General features: G+C 41.9%; 2 protein-coding genes across 2 annotated transcripts in view; one reads left to right on the top strand and one right to left on the bottom strand.

Annotated features, from left to right (window-relative positions):
• The window catches only part of LY6G6F (lymphocyte antigen 6 family member G6F), a 16991-nt gene extending 14419 nt beyond the window's left edge, over window positions 1–2572 (top strand). The window contains exon 6 of the mRNA XM_070737802.1: window positions 626–2572. Within this exon, the coding sequence (XP_070593903.1) occupies window positions 626–672 (47 nt within the window). The 3' untranslated portion in view covers window positions 673–2572. The remainder of the gene's footprint in view (window positions 1–625) is intronic.
• A 7422-nt stretch (window positions 2573–9994) lies between these two features.
• LOC139160182 (sperm acrosome membrane-associated protein 4-like) overlaps window positions 9995–23023 on the bottom strand; it is a 30458-nt gene continuing 17429 nt past the window's right edge. The window contains exons 2-3 of the mRNA XM_070737801.1: window positions 15342–15455; window positions 9995–13317 (exon numbers count right to left, since the gene is read on the bottom strand). Of these exons, the coding sequence (XP_070593902.1) occupies window positions 13106–13317; window positions 15342–15455 (326 nt within the window). The 3' untranslated portion in view covers window positions 9995–13105. The remainder of the gene's footprint in view (window positions 13318–15341; window positions 15456–23023) is intronic.

Below are 23023 nucleotides of genomic sequence, written 5' to 3'. Positions count from 1 at the left end.
AGTTTGATACTAATAGGAAAAGGAATAAACAAGGTTGCCACATTTGTCGTATAAATTAGCTAAGGTGTATTAAGCACTTAAAAGCTGGCCACAAATGGTATACATACATACATACATACATACATACATACATACATACATACATACATACATACATACACTTATACACATACATATACACATACATACATACATACACACATACATGTATACATAGAAAGATATACATCTATCTATCTACCTACCTACCTACCTATACTGTATATCTATCTATTTACTGTATCTCTCTCTCTCACTCTCTGTGTCTATAATTCTGTCTATATATCTACATATTTTTATGTGCACAGAGAGAGAGAAAGAGAGAGAGAGAAAGAGAGAGAGAGAAAGAGAGAGAGAGAAAGAGAGGGAGACAGAGGGAGAAAGAGAGATGGATTCATGTTCTTCCCTTTGAGCCAAAGGAGGAAAAAAAACTGGCAGCAGAAGTAAACATCTATGGAATCATTTATTCCATTGGAAAATCCCTATTTTAGGGATGGAGAGTTTTGGCTAGTTTGGAACAACATAGTAATTTTTAACTTGCTAGTGCAAATGGACTTACTCATTCTGCTGTCTCTGCTAATTACAGATATACCCCTATCTGAATACACACCACAAATCTACGAGAATATATAACCAGGGCTACCGCTGTGAAAAAGGAAATATTTTTATTCCCACTGAGTTGAACAACCTTGGACCAAACCCAGCAATTCTTGAGCAATGTTACGTTTCCCAAGAACTCACATTTTCCTGGCTTTTGTGTGTGCTTTTTAATCCTGCCAGGCCGTTCCTAATCCTCCGATCAACCTGCCAAGATTGTAGCTCCCATCATCTACTGGTTGGGTTGGCCTGTGAAGATAGTTGATTTAGTAAAGCACATCAGAAAAGCACCATAGGTCAAAAAAACAAACCCCTGGATTTTCCTCTCGTCTGAATGAAAACAGCCTCCACCCATCTTTGAGTCAGCAGAAAATAATAGAGGGATGACATGTACTGTGTCCATGGCTGATCCGTCTCCTGCCTCTGTTTCAAGTTCACACAAAACTCGTGATTTTTCTCCAAGCAACAAAGCCGAATGGATTCAATGCACTTTTTGAAGCTGCCTTTGGTGGGATATTGAAAATAGGAGGAAAATGCTATTTTAAGATGAATGCAATTAAGTACTGTTTAATCCTTAACCATGAGCTGGGGAGTAGAGAACAATAACACGGTGGGCTGCAGGGGGGAAATAGTGTTTGCCTGAGTATATTTATGTTGTGTGTAATTGCAATTAAAAAAAAATGCTGAGCTTTGGAGATTTGGATCTTTTGATCATTCATAGTGGTCAAAGTTTGAATTGCTGTTCAGGATAGGAGGAGGGGTCCAACCACTATGGGTAACCGTGGAAATGGCCTTGACAGAGAGATGGCTGGAATATGCTTTTGTTTTGACTGAAGTGCGATTCGCTGCAGCTGCAAAGTTTGTTTTCCCATCCCCTTTGCCTTTGGCAACTCAAGAGCAGGCCAGGGATGCTTTTTGAGTTGACAACATGTTTAAGATGATCACTGTCATGCTCCCATCGGGATCTGACTCTACGGCGGAAGATGAACTGGAACAAGAACTGACAGTGAGTGAGAAGGCAGCTCCATTGGCCTTGGAGAAAACTGAGGAAGGGCAGAGTCAGACCAGGCAAGTCTGTTGGGAAATAGCAAGGCTTGCAGGCAGGGAGGAGGGACAGAGCTCAGACGATGATCAAGAACCACCCCTTCCTGATGCAAGGGCTAGGAGAGTGCAGAGAAGGCAAGATCAGTGCAGACAGAGAAGGCCACGTGTGAGGAGAATGCCCCACCCAGCTTCTCCAGGAACACCTGGGGAATGAGACTTAAGGAGACACATGGAGAGGGGCATTTGTTGGGAACAAATGCTGAATTCCTGAAGTGTTGTATGCTGACTTTTGAACTTGCCAAGGGTCCTTGCATTCCTTGTTGACTTTGTGGACTAATTATCCAGATTTTCTGCTCCATGAACTCCTTGCTTGGCTCTTGTTTTCCCAAATACATTTGGGATTTATTGCCATGCAGCTTGGAGCACTGAGCTAGAGTAAAAACTCGACTGCAGGAAATAGGACTTTAGTAACCAAGTAGTTGATGCATGGAACTCTGTAGTAACATCACCTAACCCCCAAAACTTTACCCTTAGACTATCCACTATTGACCTCTCCCAATTCCTAAGAGGTCAGTAAGAGGCGTGCATAAGTGCCTTCCATCCCCTGTCCTACTGTTTCTCTTTTACTAGTATCATGTATATAAATATTATTATATCTTTGTATACCACCACTTGACAAAACAAACAAACTGTAGCCAGAGGCTGTTTGAGGTTGTGTGAGGGTTTATTCTTACTCTGCTTTAGGGCTTGCCAATGATATGGGAGTGTTTAGAAGAATTTGGAGCAATAAAGGGGCTGTTTGAACTTCCAGCTGTTTGTGTTATCTCTGTGCCATATCCTGGGTCATCACAACCATTTTTTCAACATCAAATATTAAAATATAAGGAAACAATCACTCTTTCTGTTTATTATCCCTTCCCCTAACTACTGTAGCTGTATTTTCAGTTGCCCTTTAATGGAATCAGAAAGTGAACATTTTCACAATTGATACAATCAGAGACCAACACACAATTACTAAAATCAACAGGAGCCAAATATCAGTTAAACATTGACTGGCCTATTAGTAATTGAATAGAAGGAATAATCTCTCAGGCAGGTTATCTTGGGAAGCATGTCAGAATTTTTCTACAAGGCCAAGAACCAAATTTAACCAAATTTAACTCTCCCCTGTACGTGATATGAAATGATTCTCTTGTAAGAAACATTTAGAACATATTAAGAATGTGGAAAACATGCTTGCTAAATACTTCTTGTTTCTCAAATATTGTGGTTTAATTTCAATGAGGGAATGAAAGGATCTGTAATTGGGGAAAAAACTGATAATACTCATGAAACAACAATTCTGAAATCACAACATAGGGACAGACTCAATCATAGTTTCAACTGTGAAACTCTGAGAATCCCAGACAAACAATGCTAGGAAATTCCTGGAAGTTTGGCATTCAGTCAAATCAGCCATCAATAGATACTTAGAGGTAAATCATATGTATTCATCATTTAAAAGAGATAATAATATAAAAAAATCAAGGGAAACAAAATGACCGGGTACATCCTCTCTAGCATGCCACACTCAGATAAGCAGAGATTTATATCAGGCAAACAAACCAAAAACAATACTATAATAAGGACCTTGAAGGGCCTTTTTCTGCCTTAACTTACAATTTCTATTAATGTTTTAAGCTAAGCCTTATTAACAACAATTTAAATATTCTCCTCTTGGTTTTAATTTCCTCCTAACATAATATTTATAGTCAGCTTTTATATTTTATTTGTACCGTCACCTAGAGTTACGTTATGAGGGAGATGGGCAGTTTCTAAATTAAAATATATATTAAATAAACAAGGAGAAAAACCATACCCTCACCAAAGCACTACATATAAACAGGAAGCAAATCCCACACTCCCTAGCACAGATAATAGACTTTGTTAGACAGCTTGGAGAGGAAGACAGAATCATGGTCTCATTTGATGTCACAGACCTCTTCACATTTATAAATCCAGAATTAGCCAAAGAATCCATGACTGCATTGCTCAACAGCATACCTGATTTAACTGGATACACAATGATAGAAAATTTGGGTGTGTTTTATAATCTGAAAGTAGCTTTTACTAAGCTTTTGTTTAGCCCTAACCAGGGGCTAATGTGATCGTCTGTGCTTTGCTAACTAAGCAATCTCCCTTTTGCCTGCTTTTTTCACAGCTGCCCCCTCCAACAATCAGCTGAGCCCTAACTAACATTGAAGCAATCTTCTGTGCTTTTCTAGCAAAGCGATCTTCCCTTTGCCTGATTTCTTCATTGTTTCTCTCTGAAGAGAGAGAGAGAGATAAGTGGAGTGTTCTAGAAACTGGTTTTTTATCCCCAATCAGGGGATAAAAGCAAGCACGTGGGCTTAAAATTAGCAAACTAATGTGCTGAAGCTGACCAGACTAAGGACTAGCCAAATCAATACTTGGTAGGTATTCTGCCTGACTGGGCTCAGGCAATGCCTAACAGTCCAAGGAAAAGAAATCAAACACACATGTGCTCTTCTAATCAGCAAACTTGTATTAAACAAACAAAAAGGGTTAATCAAAACAGTCCTTAGTGTCAGGAAACAATGATAGTGCAAGGCTTACTTCAGCTGCATACAAAACACAGGAAAAAGCAAACAAAGACAACCTGCAAGGAGTAGAAACATTTCAGGAGTCCTTTGAATCTTTGGAGCAAACAGCAAGTCCCAGAGGTTTCACCTCCCACGTGCCTGAAAAAGCTGGGTTGAAATCCAAAGGCACGGAACAGAAACTTCAGAGCAGGAACCACAAAATAACACAGATAAACAGCCACAGTTTGCCTTGTGTCTCTGTTCCCTTTTATACCTTTAGCCCTCATTAAGGGAGCCACACCCAGCCCTCAGTATAAGAACCACACCCAGCCCAGGTGCTACTCTGATGACCTGTAATAATCCTTCAATTGATCCCTCCTTTGCATAGCTCTTCAGCTATGCATGTCTATGAATTGGTCTGCAGAGGAATCCAAGGACGAAAGATTGTCTGAGTGACTGCATGCCAAATCCCCTGGGCTGTCTGCTGAGTCTTGCGAACCAGTGGCCTCATCCTCCTGGCTGTCTGCCATGTCTTCCTGGCTGTCAGCCAGGCTTTTGCACTCACTTTGTGCTGCATCTCTCCCATCTGTGGGAGCAACGCCTGGCCCAAGCACAAACACAACAATAGGCAGGTTATTTTTTCCCTATTTTATTCCTCCAAAACTAAGGTGCATCTTATACTCCAGTGCATCTTATACTCTGAAAAATATGGTACTTCCAATTTGATGGACAGATTTACCAATACATTGGAGGGACACCTATGGGATCAACGCTTTCAGGACTTATAATGGAGGTCATCATTCAATGTCTAGAAGCCATAGGACTTCCACAAATACATCTGAAAATATGGATCTTTACCATCATATAAAAGGACCAATTAGAGAACATCCACAGAACCATCAATAATATTCTTAAAGGAATCTAGTTTACTAGAGAAGAAGAAAATATCAGCTTGCTATCCTTCCTGGACATCCTGACCAGCAGAGACCACAATGGCAAACTAAAAATGCAAGTCTACAGACAAACCTCCCCTACTAACCAGGTTCTCCACTACCAAAGCAATGACTCAACCTCCCACAAGAAAAACTGCATAAGGGCTTTATTTAGACCAGCCCAAACTCACTGCAGCGACCCGGAATAGCAGAAAAAGAAAATAGAGCATCTATACAACATATTCCAACAAAATGGATATCTAAATGGATATCAAAAGGTCCCTGACCACTCAACACAATACAGCACAATGAAAAAACCCGAGAGCCTCAGTGGTTAGAGTACAGTACTGCAAACTACTTCTGCTGATCACCGGCTGCCAGCAATTTGGCAGATCGAATCTCAGCAGACTGAAGGTTGACTCAGCCTTCCATTCTTCCAAGGTCGGTAAAATGAGGACCCAGATTGTTGAAGGTCATATGCGTACTCTCTGTAAACTGCTTAGAGAGGGCTGTAAAGTACTATATAAATCTAAATGCTATTGCTATTGCTAACACAAACCCTAAAAAGAACTACACTACCATACATCAAGAATATCTCAAAACCCACCAAAAGACTACTACAACCATGCGGAATCAGCATAGCACACAAGCCAAGTGAAGCCCTTCAAAATATCCTAAGCAGACCAGAAGTCCAAATAACCCCAGAACAAAATCCCCAGCAAGGCTGGGGAAGTAGAATAGAATAAAATAGAATAGAATTTTTATTGGCCAAGTGTGATTGGACACACAAGGAATTTGTCTTGGTGCATATGCTCTCAACGTACATAAAATAAAATATATATTTGTCAAGAATCATGTGATACAACACTTAATGATTGTCATAGGGGTATGGGGTTGAACTCCACATACAGTATCTTAAAGTGGCTCAGGTTGAGAATCAAGCCTGCCCTAGTCTAATGCCCCTACCCAGGGCAAAAATCATCAGACCATCCAAAATAAATAGCTGTCCAGCCTTGGAAACCTCTTGTTTCCCCCACTCAGCTCTATTTAAAAAAAATGTTAAACACAGTTTAGAGCAAACAGAAAAAGACAGAGATTCTATCCTAGGCTGGGAAGAGAGCTCATAATAAGGATACAGCTGGCTTATATTTGGATCCCATTATAAGGGCAGGATGGAGGAAACTTGTGTTGAGGCCAAAAACTAAGTTATTTATGTAATTCCCCCCCCCTTGCCTTTGTTTTAGATGCTCAGGCAGCCAACATCATGGAATTGTTGATGAATGTAAAATTTAAGAAGGTGGAACATTGCATACAGTACCTTGAATTGCTAGAGCAAAACAAATACAGTGTAAAACTAAGTCAGTTTTGGGCCAAGTAGCACCTTCAACCCTCTCTTGGTTTTGTGAAGTGCCTCCTCTTTCATGCTACTTGTCACGGCCCCGTCAGAGCCTGAGTTTGAGAAAGGAGGATGAGGCAGAGCTAGTGCCAACGGACAAACAATCGAAGGAGCAGAATGAGACAGTCCTGGGTTCCTCGGGCCTGGGAAGGGTCTCCATCGAGAGAGAGAGAGGGAGCGCAGGAGGACCAGGCGAGTAGGGAAAGTAAAGGCAGGCAGCTGAGCAGAGCAGCGATGGAGCTCTGGCAATGAGTGTTACCTTCCCCCCCTCAATCCCCAACTATGGAGATTGGAGAGGAAGAGGGATCAGTGCAGGGCAACCTGATGACTCAAGAGGACAGCGCCCTGCCCCTCTTCACAAGGCTCACCTGGGGAATGAGATTTAAAGAGATTCTGTTGGGAGAGGTGTTTGTTGGAAACAAGCGTTGCTTTTTCCAGTCTCAAGTGCTGTTAATGACGTCACTATGTTTTGTCTTGTTTGCCTTGTTTGTGGTGTGGGCCTGCCCTGGTTATATGCGAAGTAGCAGCGACATAGTTATACCCCAGGTGGTGCTGCAGTTGCAGGGAACTCTTCCTGTGACCAGGACTCTACAACCAGCTTCCCTGAAACTGTGGCTGCTTTAACAACAATGCTGCTCCATAGTAGCCTGGTACAATTAGAGGTGCGTGTTTAGAGCTTTGTTCCTGGAGTCTTTTGTGGAGGGGGGGAAGTTGGAATAATAAAGGGGAGTTAAATCTTCATTCTGGCCACGTTGTTTCCGTATCCAGCCCTGGTACATCACACTGTCAGAATTCCAAGTAACGAAAGAAGACTCCAAGACATTGCTCAAAGTTTCATTGTATTAGAGATACAGTGATACCTCATCTTACAAACGCCTCGTCATACAAACTTTTCGAGATACAAACCCGGGGTTTAAGATTTTTTTGCCTCTTCTTACAAACTATTTTCACCTTACAAACCCACCGCTGCCGCTGGGATGCCCCGCCTCTGGACTTCCGTTCCCAGCGAAGCACCCATTTTTGTGCTGCTGGGATTCCCCTGAGGCTCCCCTCCATGGGAAACCCCACCTCCGGACTTCCGTGTTTTTGTGATGCTGCAAGGGAATCCCAGCAGCGCAAAAATGGGCACTTCGCTGGCAATGGAAGTCCAGAGGTGGGGTTTCCCAGCGAGGGGAGCCTCAGTGAAATCGCAGCATTGCAAAAACATAGAGGTCCGGAAGTGGGGTTTCCTATGTAGGGGAGCCTCAGGGGAATCCCAGCAGTGCAAAAACGGGTGCTTCGGCTGGCAAAAGGGGTGGATTTTGGGCTTGCACGCATTAATCGCTTTTCCATTGATTCCTATGGGAAACATTGTTTCATCTTACAAACATTTCACCTTAAGAACCTCGTCCCAGAACCAATTAAGTTTGTAAGACAAGGTATCACTGTATCATATTGGCACATAGGGGAAAACCCAAATCTGAAAGTTTCCAGGTTTTTCTCACCCAAAAGAAAGTCCAAGTCCAAATCCCTGCCCCAGCGGTCACATGTGTCAGAATTGTATGTTCCAAGCCAAGCCTTTCCTCATGGTCAGGATCTCCTTGTTCATTAATCCAGGGGTCAGTAGGCAGGGCTGCCTTCAGTTTTTCGGCCAACTCCCCCTGACTCATGGCCTCCAGGCTTGGCCTCTCATGACGGCAGGGGCTGCCAGTTCATCTTCTAAAGGGGGAGTACCCACCACTTCTTTCAGTGAAGAAAGGATGATGGAGTGGAACTCCTCTTTGGCTGTCCTACTGTAGCTCCCTGATCAGGGCTTCAACCAATAGGTTTTTCCCTGCTGGAATGTGCTTTGCATAAAGTATTGTGCCCATCTCACCTGTTTGGGTCAGAGTTTTCTAGGGGTCTTCAGGGCCTCAAGGTTCTTATGGTCTGTAAAGCCTTTGAAAGGTACCTTGCTCCCTTCTAGGAATTGTCTCCAAGTAAGCAACACCAGTAATGGGCTGCCAAAATTTTTACTGCCACATTGTGGGCGTGGCTTATTTTGTGGGTGTGTCTTAATGGTCATGTGACTGGGTAGGAGTGGCTTGCCTGACCATCATCGTTCAAGTGAACTGTTAAGTCCTCGACTTACAACCTTACCAGTGTTGCTTGCTGGGGTGACAATTTGCTTCACGTTTTCCGTGCTCTCCTTCCTGAGTTTCCCCCCTGCCTCAGGCTGGGTAGCTAGGCGAACGGGTGTTGCCAGAAGCATAAATGCTGCCGGGGCCGTTTCCACCCACGCCTTCTGCTTGCACCTCAGGCAGGAGGTGGCTGCATGAGGCTGGAGGGGAGCTGGGCAGGAGAGATTGTCTGAGGTCAAGAAGGAGGAAAGAGGAAAAAAGCAAGGAGCGCAGATGCAGCAGCAGGGGGGAAAAAGGAGAGCCGAGCCGAGCCCGGTAATCCAGGAAGTGACAGCCGCCAATCAGCTGGAGCTGTGCATGCATCTTCATTTCCGCCAGTGGAACTGCGTTCCACCTGGTCCTGCCTACTGCCCACCCTGAGCAGCACCCAATAAATGGCATAGACCTTTTCCTCCCAAATGGCTCATCTCCTCTCAGTTGGGGTAAGTTGCAATACAACCATTGCAGCATCTACAAGGTTGGGTGATCAAAATTTAGATGCTTGGCAACTGACTCATATTTATTTATGACGGTTGCACTGTCCCGGGGTCATTTGATCATCTTTTGCAACCTTCTGACCAGCAGTCACTAGAGAAGCCAGATTCACTTAACAACCATGTTACTAACAACTGCAGTGATTCACTTAGCAGCTGTGGCTAGAAGGTCGTTAAATGAGGCAAAACTCACTGGCACAAATTTGGGGTTCAGTTGTGGTCATAAGACAAGGACTAGCTATATTTTCTAATTTCATGTAGGGTAGATTCCTCTGGTCTGGAATTATCAAACCAAGCGGGAACAGCAAACTATGGAATTGATGCCATGTAGGTTAGGACTATAGGTAAAAAAAGACGACGATTGAGCCCAATTTTTTTGTTGCTAAGCGAGACATTTGTTAAGTGAGTCACTGAAGTGATTGAATACCAAATAAATGTGTGCCATCCACAAATGACTGTCCAATTTCTTCTTAAAAACCTCCAGTCTTCCAACTTCTGGAAGCAAACCATTCCACTGCTTAATTGTTCTCACTTTTCAGGAAATTTTTCCTTAGTTCTAGGTTGCTTCACTCCTTGATTAATTTCTATTCAATGTTTCTTGTCCTGCCTTCAAATGCTTTGGAAAATATGTCTGCTCTAAAGGAGATGTTTCTTCCATATTTTAGGAATGCTGTGAACATGCCAAGTTTGATGTGGAAAAGAGAGCAAAGGAATAAAAGTCCCATGGGGTTGGGAGGCATAGAAGTCAAATAAATAAATAAAAATCTAAATGTCTGGAAGACTCATATTTATTTTTACAGAATACATGTATACAAATCTACTTAGAAGTAAGACCCATTAAGTTCAATGGAACCTGCCTCCAGATAAGAGAGAATAAACATGCAGCAAGTAGATCTTCTTTAGAATTATGATGCACTTAAGTTTTCCCTTTCATCTTAAAAAGTAGCAGAATGATTGTTTAATTTTTGTGATTCTATCATTGTTTAATTCCCCCCCATTGTTTGAAAGCACATTTTGAAATTCAAATATCAAACAGACTTAAAAGCATTTAAAAAAAGTAAATATACGTACAGCATTCTCTCTGTTGCCTCTTACAAAGCCATGTTACATAAAGTGCAGAAAAGGGGGGGGGGAAAGTAGTTAGCAAAAGAAATTAAAGGCCAAAAAGAAAATGAAATGAATTTAATGTACACAAACACCATTCCTTAGACCAGGGGTGTCATGTTGTGGTCATGTGACGTATCACACTCCACCCCCCTTGGCTAAACTGGGGGTGGGAATGGCCAGCTCATGATTATCTGGCCAATGGGCCATGAATTTACACCTATATTGCCTTCTCTTTTCTAAGCCCCTTTTTTAGAAGATCCCATCTTAATACTCTATCAAATAACATTTTCATAGACCAACATAGCCTTTTTTCTTTGTAATTTGATCTATTCTCACTAATGAAAAAAAATGAACAATGGGGCTTAAAGAAGCTTTCATGGCAGTTGAACAAGTGTTTGAAAACAAAGAAAAAACTCCTCCAAACATTTAGAGATCTTGGATTCAAGGACCCCCAGCGAATTTCCTGAAATTCCTTGATGACATGTCTCATTTGGGGAAAAAAGATCAAAAAGCATTTCCCCAGTCCCACCTCTTAGCACTCTGTCAAAATTGAGAAACCATCTCAACACGGTTTGTACAATGCTTAGCTTGATTAATTAAGTTGTCGTTTTGAGAAACTAAAAACAGGAAGGAAACTGGAACCAGTTCAGAGATTTTAATTAGCTCATCATTTATTGAGTACAAACTATTATAAGAAGAAACATGTTCAGCTTGTGTTCTGAAGCAAATTGAATGAACCTGAACTTTCAGAATAGAGAATGGAGCGACTATGTATCCTAGTATTCAATGGTTGGTTTCACAACTCAAAAAAGCAAACAACAAACAACAACTCCAAAGATGTGCATATGTGGTGAATGAATGTGCTTTATTTTTTTTTTAAAGTGTACTATACTGGAGAAACTGTGTACGCAAATCCATATATTCAAAGCAAAGGTATACAAATGTTGACTTTAAAACAAACTGGCAAACTGATGTGGAAATAGGAATTATTTTCAACATTTCAACATTGGAAAGACAAATTATTTCCAACATCTCAACATTGGAAAAAATGAAGAACTGGGTGAAGACAAAAGCAGACAATTTACCTGTATTCCAGGTAATTCCAGGAAGTGAATAGAAGTAGTCCTTGACTTACAACCACAAATGAGTCCACAATTTCAGTTACTAAGCAAGACAGTTGTCAAGTGAGTTTTGCCTGCTTTATGACCTTTCTTATCACAGTTGTTAAGTGAATCACTGTAGTTGTTTAGTTAGTAGCAAGGTTGTTGAACTCTGGCTTCCCCATTCACTTTGCTTGTGAGAGGACTCACAACTCAGGGACCATCACAAATGTGAGTTCAGTTGCCATGTGTCTGAACTTGGATCATGTGACCATGGGGATGCTACAACATTCGTAAGTGTGAGAAATGAGTCATAAGTCACTTTTTTAAAAGGGCCATTGTAGCTTTGAATAGTCACTAAATGAACCATTGTAAGTCAAGGACTACCAGCATTATAGATTTGGGAGGCAGCCAGAGGACAAGGCAAAAGTCTTCGGAGAGGGGCGGCATACAAATCTAATAAATTGAATTGAATTGAATTGAAAAGTGCTTGAAAAAACCTGGCCACCGAATATGGCTAATGTTGCAGGTGTATAGATGAAAGAAAACCTGTGGCAGATTTTGGAGACAAAGGCAGAAATGTGGGCATATATAGGGTTAAATGATCCCACCCTTCTTCCTGAAGGGGTGTGTGTGCACAGGACCAGGCAACATAACCCCTCCTCTGCAGACAATTATATATGTGGCCTTTAAAACATAACTGGCTTGGGGATCAGCCCAAAATAGCAACTCTTGGCATATTTTCATCTGCCATCCAGTTGGTTGCTTGCCTCAGAAGACCTCTCTCTCTCTCTCTCACACACACACACTCTTTCCTGCTGCTGTGGTTCAACTGCCAAATATCTGCCTCAGGATGCCAGAGATCATATTTCTTGAAGGGAATGTGGGGTGGAATGGAAGCATGGGGTGTGTGTGGAAATTGCATTGAGGAGACTCGTCCTCCATTGCCTTATCTCCCTCATAGACGCGACACTGTCATCAGGAGAAATGGTGGCAGAACGAGGAGGCCCCACCTATGCTGAGGGAAAAATGGCATCACTGGTGATCACAGCTGGGAAAAATCCTATGAAATGAGACCACTGGAGAGGGAAGACGACACTGTGCTTGTAGGCTGAGAAAGTTAAAAAAAAACCCTACTATACAAAGCAGGTTAGGCAAAGGTTTCTAGTACAAGAGGAGGCGGAAGGCAGTGTAAAAACCTTAAGAGGCGAAGAAGCTTAAAAGGAGCCTGAGGGAAATGGGTGTCGGTATTCCTTGTTGGTGATCTAGATGGGACTACTGAACTTGCAGTTGGTCTGACGCTAGTTTTCTAACCCAGTTTTCAAGTGACGTTTGCAGAGGATGGAAATAAGTGGAAAAGGAATGGAAAAGTTAGAGGATAATGAAAAAGGAAGAGGAGGGGGAGGATTAAGGCAGCTTCAACTCCTAAAGCTTCATTCATATGCTCTAAAATACAAGATACGCCTTCATTAAGCCACAGATGCATTTTTGAATAAAAAGGACAGGCAAAAGGGTCTATTTAATACAGTGATTGAAAGGATAAAAATACAATCCTCTACGTGACTGGGGGTTCCATGGACATATTACTTCCAGGTAAAAAAAAACATAGAAGGATTGCAGGCTTAATATTTGGCATCTTCTAGAGCTGATGTTTTCTCTCCTTCTTGGGAAGAGGATTAGAGGAAGCGAAGGAGCCAGGTGCCTCCGATGACCAGAAGGATGGGCAGAGAGATGTGAGCAGAGGGCAAGGTGGCCCCCGAATTGCAGAAATCACCCTCGCAACACTGGTAGGTGGTGACATAGCTGATGCCCAAATATGACTCGGTAGTGTTCTTTTCGCATTGATCCTGTGCAACGCAGTTCTTCTTCTTGATGACCTTCTGACCAGCTAGGTGGGACATCAAAAGAAAGAGACATATACAACACTCCATTATTGCATTGTCAGGAACAAATAGGGCAGAAAGCAGAGCTGAAGTAATCGATTGTTTGATATATCGAAGTTAGACACCTCCCACCTTAATCACAATTCCAAAGTCACAGCTAGAAAGTGGGGAGGGATCAAGCAGGGAACTAGCCTTGAGTCGCTGCATAGTCTTCAAAAGCATAAGGCTAGGTTCCTGTTTGACCCCTCCTCCCTGCCTGGCTGTTTCTTAATACTCACAGAGTGATTCTGGATTCTATTTCTATTTCTATTTACATTTACATTTATTTATATTTTATTATTATTTATATCTATATTTCTATTTTATTGCTTTGTTTTGATTGTTTTATTATTTTATTTTATTATTTTATTATTTATCATCTATTTTTTATTTACTTTATTATTTTATTTTATTTATTTTGTTTTTGCTTTGTTTTTTTATTTTATTTTACTTATTTGTAAAATTTATAGGTTGGCCTTTTTACAGAGGTAACTCTGAGCTGCTTAAAAATAATGATAATTAGAAATTACATCCTGCCAATCTCACTATCAAGCGACTTTTGGTGGCTTGCAACGTCAAAAGAAAGCAATATAAATGAATTAGAAGGGTTTTTTTTGGGGGGGGGGGTGTTATAATTATTTATTATTTTTCCACACCTTACAGAGATTCAAATACCTCAAATTAAAGTACAATACTATTTAATATCAATTGCCAAATTCTTACTCAAAATTTCCTAATTATTTATCCATTTCATTCTGGTACACATTATTCATCTTGTGCTACCTCATTTTCAAATTCTATCATCTGGATTTCAGAGATTATTTTCCTTATCAAGGAAATGAGTAGCATATACTGTATATTTAATAAGTAGAAATATAGAAACATAGAAAATTTACGGCAGAAAAAGACCTCATGGTCTATCAAGTCTGCTCTTATACTATTTCCTGTATTTTATCTTAGGATGAATATATGTTTATCCCAGGCATGTTTAAATTCAGTGACTGTGTATTTACCAACCATGTCTGCTGGACATTTGTTCCAAGTGTCTCTTTCAGTAAAATAATATTTTCTCACATTGCTTCTGATCTTCCCCCAACTAACCTCAGATTGTGCTCCCTTGTTCTTGTGTTCACTTTTGAATTAAAAGCACTTCCCTCCTGAACCCTTTAACATATTTAAATGTTTCGATCATGCCCCCTTTTCCTTTCTGTCCTCCAGACTATACAGATTGTGTTCATTAAGTCTTTCCTGATAAGTTTTATGCTTAAGACCTTCCACCATTTTTGTAGCCCGTCTTTGGACCTGTTCAATTTTGTCAACATCTTTTTGTAGGTGAGGTCTCCAGAACTGAACACAGTATTCCAAATATGGTCTCACCAGCGTTCTATACAGCGGGATCACAATCTCCCTCTGATTGCTTGTTATAGCAGCCAAGCATTCTACTTGTTTTCCCTACTGCCTGACTGCACTGTTCACCCATTTTGAGACTGTCAGAAATCACTATCCCTAAATCCTTCTCTTCTGAAGTTTTTTTTCTAACACAGAACTGCAATACAGTAAATAAAACAAGACTAGACTAATTAAAATTTAAAGGGCAGTGTAAGGGTCTAGCTAAGCCTGAACTTGCATGCTTCTCTGCAAGTCCTATACAGTTTCAGTGAAGCCTGTGTGCATGCACAGGGGAGCACGGTGAGGGGTTGTGCACATGTGTGTAACTTGTGCACATGCGCAGGAGTTGTGCGCATGGGCAGGAGTTGTGCAGATTTGCAGGGGGAGGGCATTGCATTACACACCCCTTTGACACCCGAGCCAAAAAAGGTTCACCATCACTGACATATTGCTACATAACTACATAAAGTGTAGAACCTGCATATGAGGACCTATTATTATTATTCCAAGAATCAAAATTATGCCTGATAAAATTCTTGGGGAAGCAACCAAGGTAAAGACAGGGAGGAAATTTAAAAATAAAATAAAATAAAATCCTTACCAGCAGCTCCCCGGATGACAGCACAAACTTCTCCAGTTTTACAGACGACAGTTGATGTGTGGCAGGGTAAATTAAAAACGGTGAATGAACATTTCAGACATTCAAGAGCAGATCCTGAAATGCAAAGAAAAAAAAGTTTTTTTTAAAGGAGATGAAAACAATTCAAGTTGGAATTCACAATACCGTGCCTTTTTTTTTTGATGTCACCCTAATTAAAAATAATAATAATTAAGGCTAGAATTGTGCTCCTGCCTATCTATATGTGAGTAGATTAATAGGTATCATTTCGGTGTTCTATGAATCTTTAGCGTATAGCAGTGGTTCTTAATCTGGGGATCGGGACCCCTTTGGGAGTCGAACAACCATTTCACAGGGGTCGCCTAAGACCATGAGAAAAGACAAATTTGCCATGGTGTTAGGAACTAAAGCTTCTATTCTGGTGTCTTGGAATGTATTTTTTACAATCAGACCAATCAGGCATTTACAGTGGGGGTGTCCCTCTGACCTTCCTACCAATCAACTCAAAGCTCTGTTGGGAGAATTGGCGCTAGACTTATGGTTGGGGGTCACCACAACATGAGGAACTGTATTAAGGGGGCACAGTATTAGAAAGATTGAGAACCACTGGAGTATAGCAATACTGGCCACATGACCACATAAATTCTCTTTGGACAACTGATTCCCTCAGCCAAGAAATGAAAATGAGCACTATACCCTAAAATTAGACATAACTCTACAGGGAAACCTTTACCTTAGAATTCTGCAAGATATACTCTGTTTCCTCCCAAATAAAGACCTCCCCTGATAATAAGCCCAATCGGGCTTTTGAGTGCTTGGCAATAAGGCCAAACACTTATTTCAGGGTTCACAAAAATATAAGGCAGGGTTTTATTTTGGGGAAAACATGGTACCTATACCTGTACCTTTTAAAAAATATAATCAAACATTCACCTATGTGGCAACCAAAACCACGATGGAGCCAAATAATGTTAAAATGGAAAAGAAATAAAACAAAGCAAAAGCAATCAAAATGAGAACAATATGAGCCATAAGACCAAACAATGGCTCTGCAAGTATACAATAATTACTATGAAATATAGTATACAGAGGGTTTTTTTAAGATAATATAGAAAATAATCGACTACAATACTGATTTTTGAATGATGGGGAATCTGATATTGTCATTCTTCAAACCCCCACTTCTTAATTGTGTTTACTTCTTTCCCCTCAACCAAATTTGGGAGTGGGGGAGAGAGAAAATGGTTTTCCTTTGCCTGTACAGTCATGGAATACTGTGGCTTTCCTTAAATTAGCTTTTTAAAAAAACTGCTCCTAAAATGCAATGTTTTGTAAACACTGGTGGATTGAAATTTTCTGTTTTAAATGCTCTCTTCTAAGAGAACTGTATTAAGATTTCTCTCTCTCCCTTCTGGTTGGTGCCTGTGAATAGATTCCTCTTCATACTTTACCATGTATGGTGAAAAACCATGGCATGTACATAAATTAAGAGCCATGGTGGCACAGTGGCTAGAATGCAGCATTGCAGGCTAACTCTGCTCACTGCCAGGAGTTCGATCTTGACTGACTCAGGGTTGACTCAGCCTTCCATCCTTCTGAAGTCGGTAGAGTGAGGACCCAGATTGTTGGAGGCAATATGCTGACTCTGTAAATTGCTTAGATAGAATTGTAGAGCACTGTGAAGAGGTATATAAATTTTAAGTGCTCTTGCTTTGCTAATTTGTGTAACCAGCTTGCAGGCACATTCTACAATCCATCTGTAATGACATGTGGACATGACCTTGGGAGATGGTTGCAGACAGGACAATAGTTAGATAAACAGCTGCTGAGCTCGCAGAAGGAATGTGGAAATGTCAAACATCATAGAAGGGACCCTCCCTAATTTTGGGGGCTGTAAAATGTGTGTGTGTGTATTGGCGGGGGAGAAACAGATGTACTTTCAGGCATCCAAGATTCATTAATGGAACCTTACAGTCAAGTAGAGCTAGTACTTTTGGTTGTGTATCTTGTGCAGATTGCCTCACAGAATTGCTCAATTGTTTCCTGATTGCCTATTTGTAACCTATGACAATCATTAAGTAGTATACTTCATGATTCTTGAAAAAAATGTATCTTTTCTTTTATATACACTGAGACCATGTGCACCAAGGACAAATTCTCTGTGTGTCCAATCATACTTGGTCAATAAAGAATTCAATTCAATTCAATTCCATTCCATTCCATTCCCAATCACCTGTTCACCAAAAGGCAAATTAAGGAGACATATGTAGACATTATGTATCTGTGAAGGTGGTCCTCAACTTACAACCGTTCATTTAATGAACCTTCAAAGTCACAACTATGTTGAAAAAGATAACTTAAGACCGTTTTCTTCACAGTTACGGCTTTTATATAATTCCCATGATCATGCGATCAAAATTCAAATTCAAAATTCAAATACTTGACTGTTGCTATGTCCCAAGCGAGCTTCTGACAAGCCAAGTCAATGGCAGAAGCCAGATTCACTTCACGACCAGGTTTGCCAACTGATCGATGGCAGTGATTCACTTAAACAACCAAGAAACGTCACAAAGTGGGGAAAAGTTCACATTAACAAATGTCTCATTTCACGACAGAAGCGTAGGGCTCAATCGCGGTTGAATGTTGAGGACTACTGTATGTCTTGCGGGTTGCCCTCAACTTAGGACCACAATTGGGGGCAGGATTTTGATCGCTAAGCAAGGCGGTTGTTGAATGAGTCATGCCCAATTTTACAACCTTTTTGTCGTAGCAATTAAGTACATTGCAGCAATCGTAAAATGAGTCCTGCACTTGTAAAGCAAATCTGGTTCCCCCATCCCCTGCCTTGACTTTGTATGTTGGAAGCCAGATAAGATCACAAGATCATAGAATAGTCTCATTGACTTGGCTTGTCCAAAGGTCACAAAAGGGGAACCTTATGTGACCCCTGGACACCGCAACCGTCATAAGTATGAGTCAATTGCCAAGTGTCTGAATTTTGATCACGTGACCACGGGGAAATGCTGCAATGGTCGCAACTGTGAAAAATGGTCATGAACTGTTCTAAATCGACCTGTTTTCTCTTATAACTGTTTTATATTATAGCCATTAAATAGTATATACAGTGATACCTCGTCTTACAAACGCCTCATCATACAAACTTTTTGAGATACAAACCCAGGGTTTAAGATTTTTTTGCCTCTTCTTACAAACTATTTTCACCTTACAAACCCACCTCTACCGCTGGGATGCCCCGCCTCCAGACTTCCGTTGCCAGTGAAGCACCCGTTTTTGCACTGCTGGGATTCCCCTGAGGCTCCCCTCCATGGGAAACCCCAGCTCCGGACTTCCGTGTTTTTGTGATGCTGCAGGGGAATCCCAGCAGGGGAATCCCAGCAGCGCAAAAACGGGTGCTTTGCTGGCAACGGAATTCTGGAGGTGTGGTTTCCCAGCGAGGGGAGCCTCAGTGAAATCACAGCATTGCAAAACACAGAGGTCCAGAGGTGGGATTTCTGATGGAGGGGAGCCTCAGGGGAATCCCAGCAGCACAAAAACGGGCACTTCGGCTGGCAAAAGGGGTGAATTTTGGGCTTGCATGCATTAATCACTTTTCCATTGATTCCTAAGGGAAACACTGTTTCGTCTTACAAACTTTTCACCTTAAGAACCTCATCCCGGAACCAATTAAGTTTGTAAGACAAGGTATCACTGTATATTTTTTAAACCTCTGGCTAGACGTTATCTTAAAAACTGAAATCTAATCAGAGTATCAAGCCTCTCAGAAATTCCCCATAGATAGCAATTACTTTTTGTGGTTGCATTTAACAACACAGCAAAATGTGGACACAAATAAATCCAGAAATACGTCATTTAATTCACTTGCAAACTGGGATTAGAAAGTGATGTAGCAAGAAATTGCAATGACATTTAAAAACCATAGCCTTATCTTGACCACATTAATACAGTTGAACGAGCCCAGAGATATTTCATAAGAATACTCTACTCCTCTGCTCACAAAAGAATGTCATCTCAACAAACTACAATGATAGATAGATAGATAGATAGATAGATAGATAGATAGATAGATAGATAGATAGATATAACTGCATGCGGCAAAAAATAGCTACTGTCAAACAAATGGTTCCAGTGAAAACCCTGGCCGCCCACAAGGGAGATTTGTTTTTCTCCTTGGGAATAATTGTATGAGCGTTAATTGTCAGAGGAAGGGAAATGATGTTGTGGCAGGAATAAGATAACAGGAACAATGCTGTCAAAGAGCAAGGAAGCCGGATTTGGCAAGGTGAGGTTTTATTTATTTATTTCATTTATTTGCTGTCCATCTTGTATTCTGTACTCTGCTTCATTGCATGCTAATTGTATGTGCTTGATTCATTCACATTCATTGTCAAGGTTCCAGATAACATCCGAACTAAATCAGAAATGGAATCAAAGTATTCTTCAAAGCTCCAATTTATTTCTGGAGCCATTCTGGCACCTACAAGGAGAAACCTGAATCTGAGGTTTCCTTGGTTGAAAGTTCACCTCTTTTGCTGTCCCCCACCCACAACTTGTCACGATGCCCAACCAGATTGTGCCGGTGGGGCTAGGTTCCTTCTTCACCTCTGCCCTGGTGTAATGTATTCGAAAGAATTTGCTCGCTTCTGGAATTCACCCATCAAGTCTTGAATAGATAGTGTGGTAAGCCAGTAATTTATCACTAACTTCTGCAACGGCTTGACATCCATCATCGAATGCAGATAGGTAGTTCCTCAAATTTGTTGTGGTTGGATCGCAGCCAGATCCTCTGGCAACGGACTTCGAGCCTGATGAACTGAGGCCATCTGGGCATGGTCTGCCCGTGTGGCTATCAGAGGAGTTGGACAGTGAGGAAGGAGGAGGAGAGATTGGGTGTGAGGAGCCTGCAGAGGCTATAGAATCCCCAACTGGGGCTTTACAACTTCCAACATAGGCTTTGCCTAGGTCTGAACAGGAAGAGGAGATGAGAGATCCAATCCTGGATGTACGGGTCAGAAGGATACAGGGGAGGCAAGAGCAGTTGTACAGACTCAGAAGGAGGAAGTGATTGCAGGACACAGCAACCATAGAGGCAACCAAAGGAAAGGCTGAGACAGTTGTAAGCACAAGGATGATTGTTAGCCATTGGTTGTTGTTTTTCCAGTGCTGTTCTAACTTTGTACAGTCATTAAACAAAGGCCGCTTGTACAATATTCAAGTTAGATATTTTTTTCCAGGATCTCTTACCATTTAGCTGAAGCAATACAAGCATTACAGCAGTGATTCTTAAATTGTTTGATTATCCCTTTTCCCAGGCTCAGGTAATGCCATTATCCTCATCAAAAAAGCTTAGACTTGGTTGTTTTGCACCACTACCTTGGCAGCCACTGGATCCTTGACTCACAAACAAGCAATTACATTACATCATTACCCTCATGATATATCCAAATTACCCCCTTGTTAATAACACGGTAAGTTGATAATTACCCTCTGTTTAACAGCTACTGAACTAGGGGTGGACAAAAGTCTGTAGAGATTCTCCGTCATCCAGGTCATGGTTGTCCCAAAGGGTTTTTTTCAGGAGGTAACTGGGCTTACTTGTTATTTTTTTTCCTTTGAAGACATTTTGGTTCTCATCAAAGAAGCTTCTTCAGCTCTGACAGGATAGGGGGGGATGGAAGGATTTATATTCCTTGCAGACAGCTGGTCATTTGCATCCTTTTAGAGCAGTAGTTCCCAAAGTGAGCGGTACCACCCCCTGGGGGTGGGGTGGGAACATTTAAGGGTGTGTAAGGGGCAAGGGAGGCAGCAGGGGGCGCTAAGAGAGGCCAGGGGATGGGCAGGTGGTTCACCATGCTTTCCCCGCCACTTGGCACTTCCAGCCCACCTACCCCACCCCCAGCCTATATAACTCATTCCCATGTTACATAGAAACATAGAAGTCTGACGGCAGAAAAAGACCTCATGGTCCATCTAGTCTGCCCTTATACTATTTTCTGTATTTTATCTTAGGATGGATATATGTTTATCCCAGGCATGTTTAAATTCAGTTACTGTGGATTTACCAACCATGTCTGCTGGAAGTTTGTTCCAAGGATCTACTACTCTTTCAGTAAAATAATATTTTCTCATGTTGCTTTTGATCTTTCCCCCAACTAATTTCAGATTGTGTCCCCTTGCTCTTGTGTTCACTTTCCTATTAAAAACACTTCCCGCCTGAACCTTATTTAACCCTTTAATATATTTAAATGTTTCGATCATGTCCCCCCTTTTCCTTCTGTCCTCCAGACTAAACAGATTGAGTTCAGTAAGTCTTTCCTGATACATTTTATGCTTAAGACCTTCCACCATTCTTGTAGCCCGTCTTTGGACCCATTCAATTTTGTCAATATCTTTTTGTAGGTGGGGCCTCCAGAACTGAACACAGTATTCCAAATGTGGTCTCACCAGCATTCTATATAACGGGATCATAATCTCCCTCTTCCTGCTTGTTATACCTCTAGCTATGCAGCCAAGCATCCTACTTGCTTTCCCTACCGCCTGACTGCACTGTTCACCCATTTTGAGACTGTCAGAAATCATTTGTTGATGCCTTGCCTTACCTCATCGCTACTAGTTGACCCTGCCCCTTGATTGTCTTAAGCGCTGAGCCCGATCAGCCTGCCAGGTAAGTCTACCTCCCTGTTCTTGGCTGGCCCACTTCTACTGCCTCATGGAGCAGAACTCTGCAAGACTTGTGCCGTGGCATGCACAAATTGCCATAAGCTTCATCATACTGGCACAGCTGGGGTCCTCCTGCCATTTGTGCATGCAACGGCACAAGCCTTGCCGAGTCCTGCTCTATGAGGCAGTGGCGGTGGTGTGAAGAGTCTCATGGAAACTCATTTCTGGCAAGCGGGACATGTTGGGCCGCCAGACGTGTGTCCAAAGTAGTACTTGTAGCTCCCTTGCGTTCCTTGGCATTGTGTTCAGAGAAGCCCATTCTAAAAGAAAATGTGAGGCTTTTCTTTCAGAAGGGGCTGCCGTGGATGCAAGAACTCTGCCACAGCCTTCTCCTTCGCTCGCCTCCCACTGCCCCTTCGTTCTGCCACAGCCTCCTCCTTTGCTTGCCTCCCATCTCTCCTTTGCTCTGCCATTGCCTCCCCCTTCATTTGCCTCCCACCGCTCCTTCGCTCTGCCACCGCCTCCTCCTTTGCTTGCCTCCCACCGCTCCTTCGCTCTGCCATTGACTCCTCCTTCAGTCGCCTCCTACCGCTCCTTTGCTCTGCCACTGAGACATTTTCTTTTAGAACGGGCTGCCCTGGACACGAGATCGACGAACTCAACAAAGGTACAAGTGTTAGTTGGGACGTGTGGCCTGCCCAGCCCCCACTCCGCTCCACCACACTTGGCTGGTCCCCACCAAACTGAGTCCCACCATGAGACAGGTGCCCTACCTAAGACTTGTAGCTCCGTCATGTTCCTCGGTCTTGTGTCCAGGGCAGCTAGACACAACACCTAAGGTATTATGCAGTGAATTGTTTGGGAATACCGTTTGTTTAAAGCGACTGTATTTGTTAATGATTTGATCACAGGGTTGAAGAATTAAAACTGGTTCTCATGGGTTCACAAACTTTCATTACTGTAAATTGCATAATGGAGATAAATGA

Source organism: Erythrolamprus reginae, chromosome 2, assembly GCF_031021105.1.
Source record: "Erythrolamprus reginae isolate rEryReg1 chromosome 2, rEryReg1.hap1, whole genome shotgun sequence".
Taxonomy (NCBI): domain Eukaryota; kingdom Metazoa; phylum Chordata; class Lepidosauria; order Squamata; family Dipsadidae; genus Erythrolamprus; species Erythrolamprus reginae.
The sequence above is the reverse complement of the archived record's forward strand: the minus strand, read 5'-3'. Positions and strand labels throughout refer to the sequence as shown.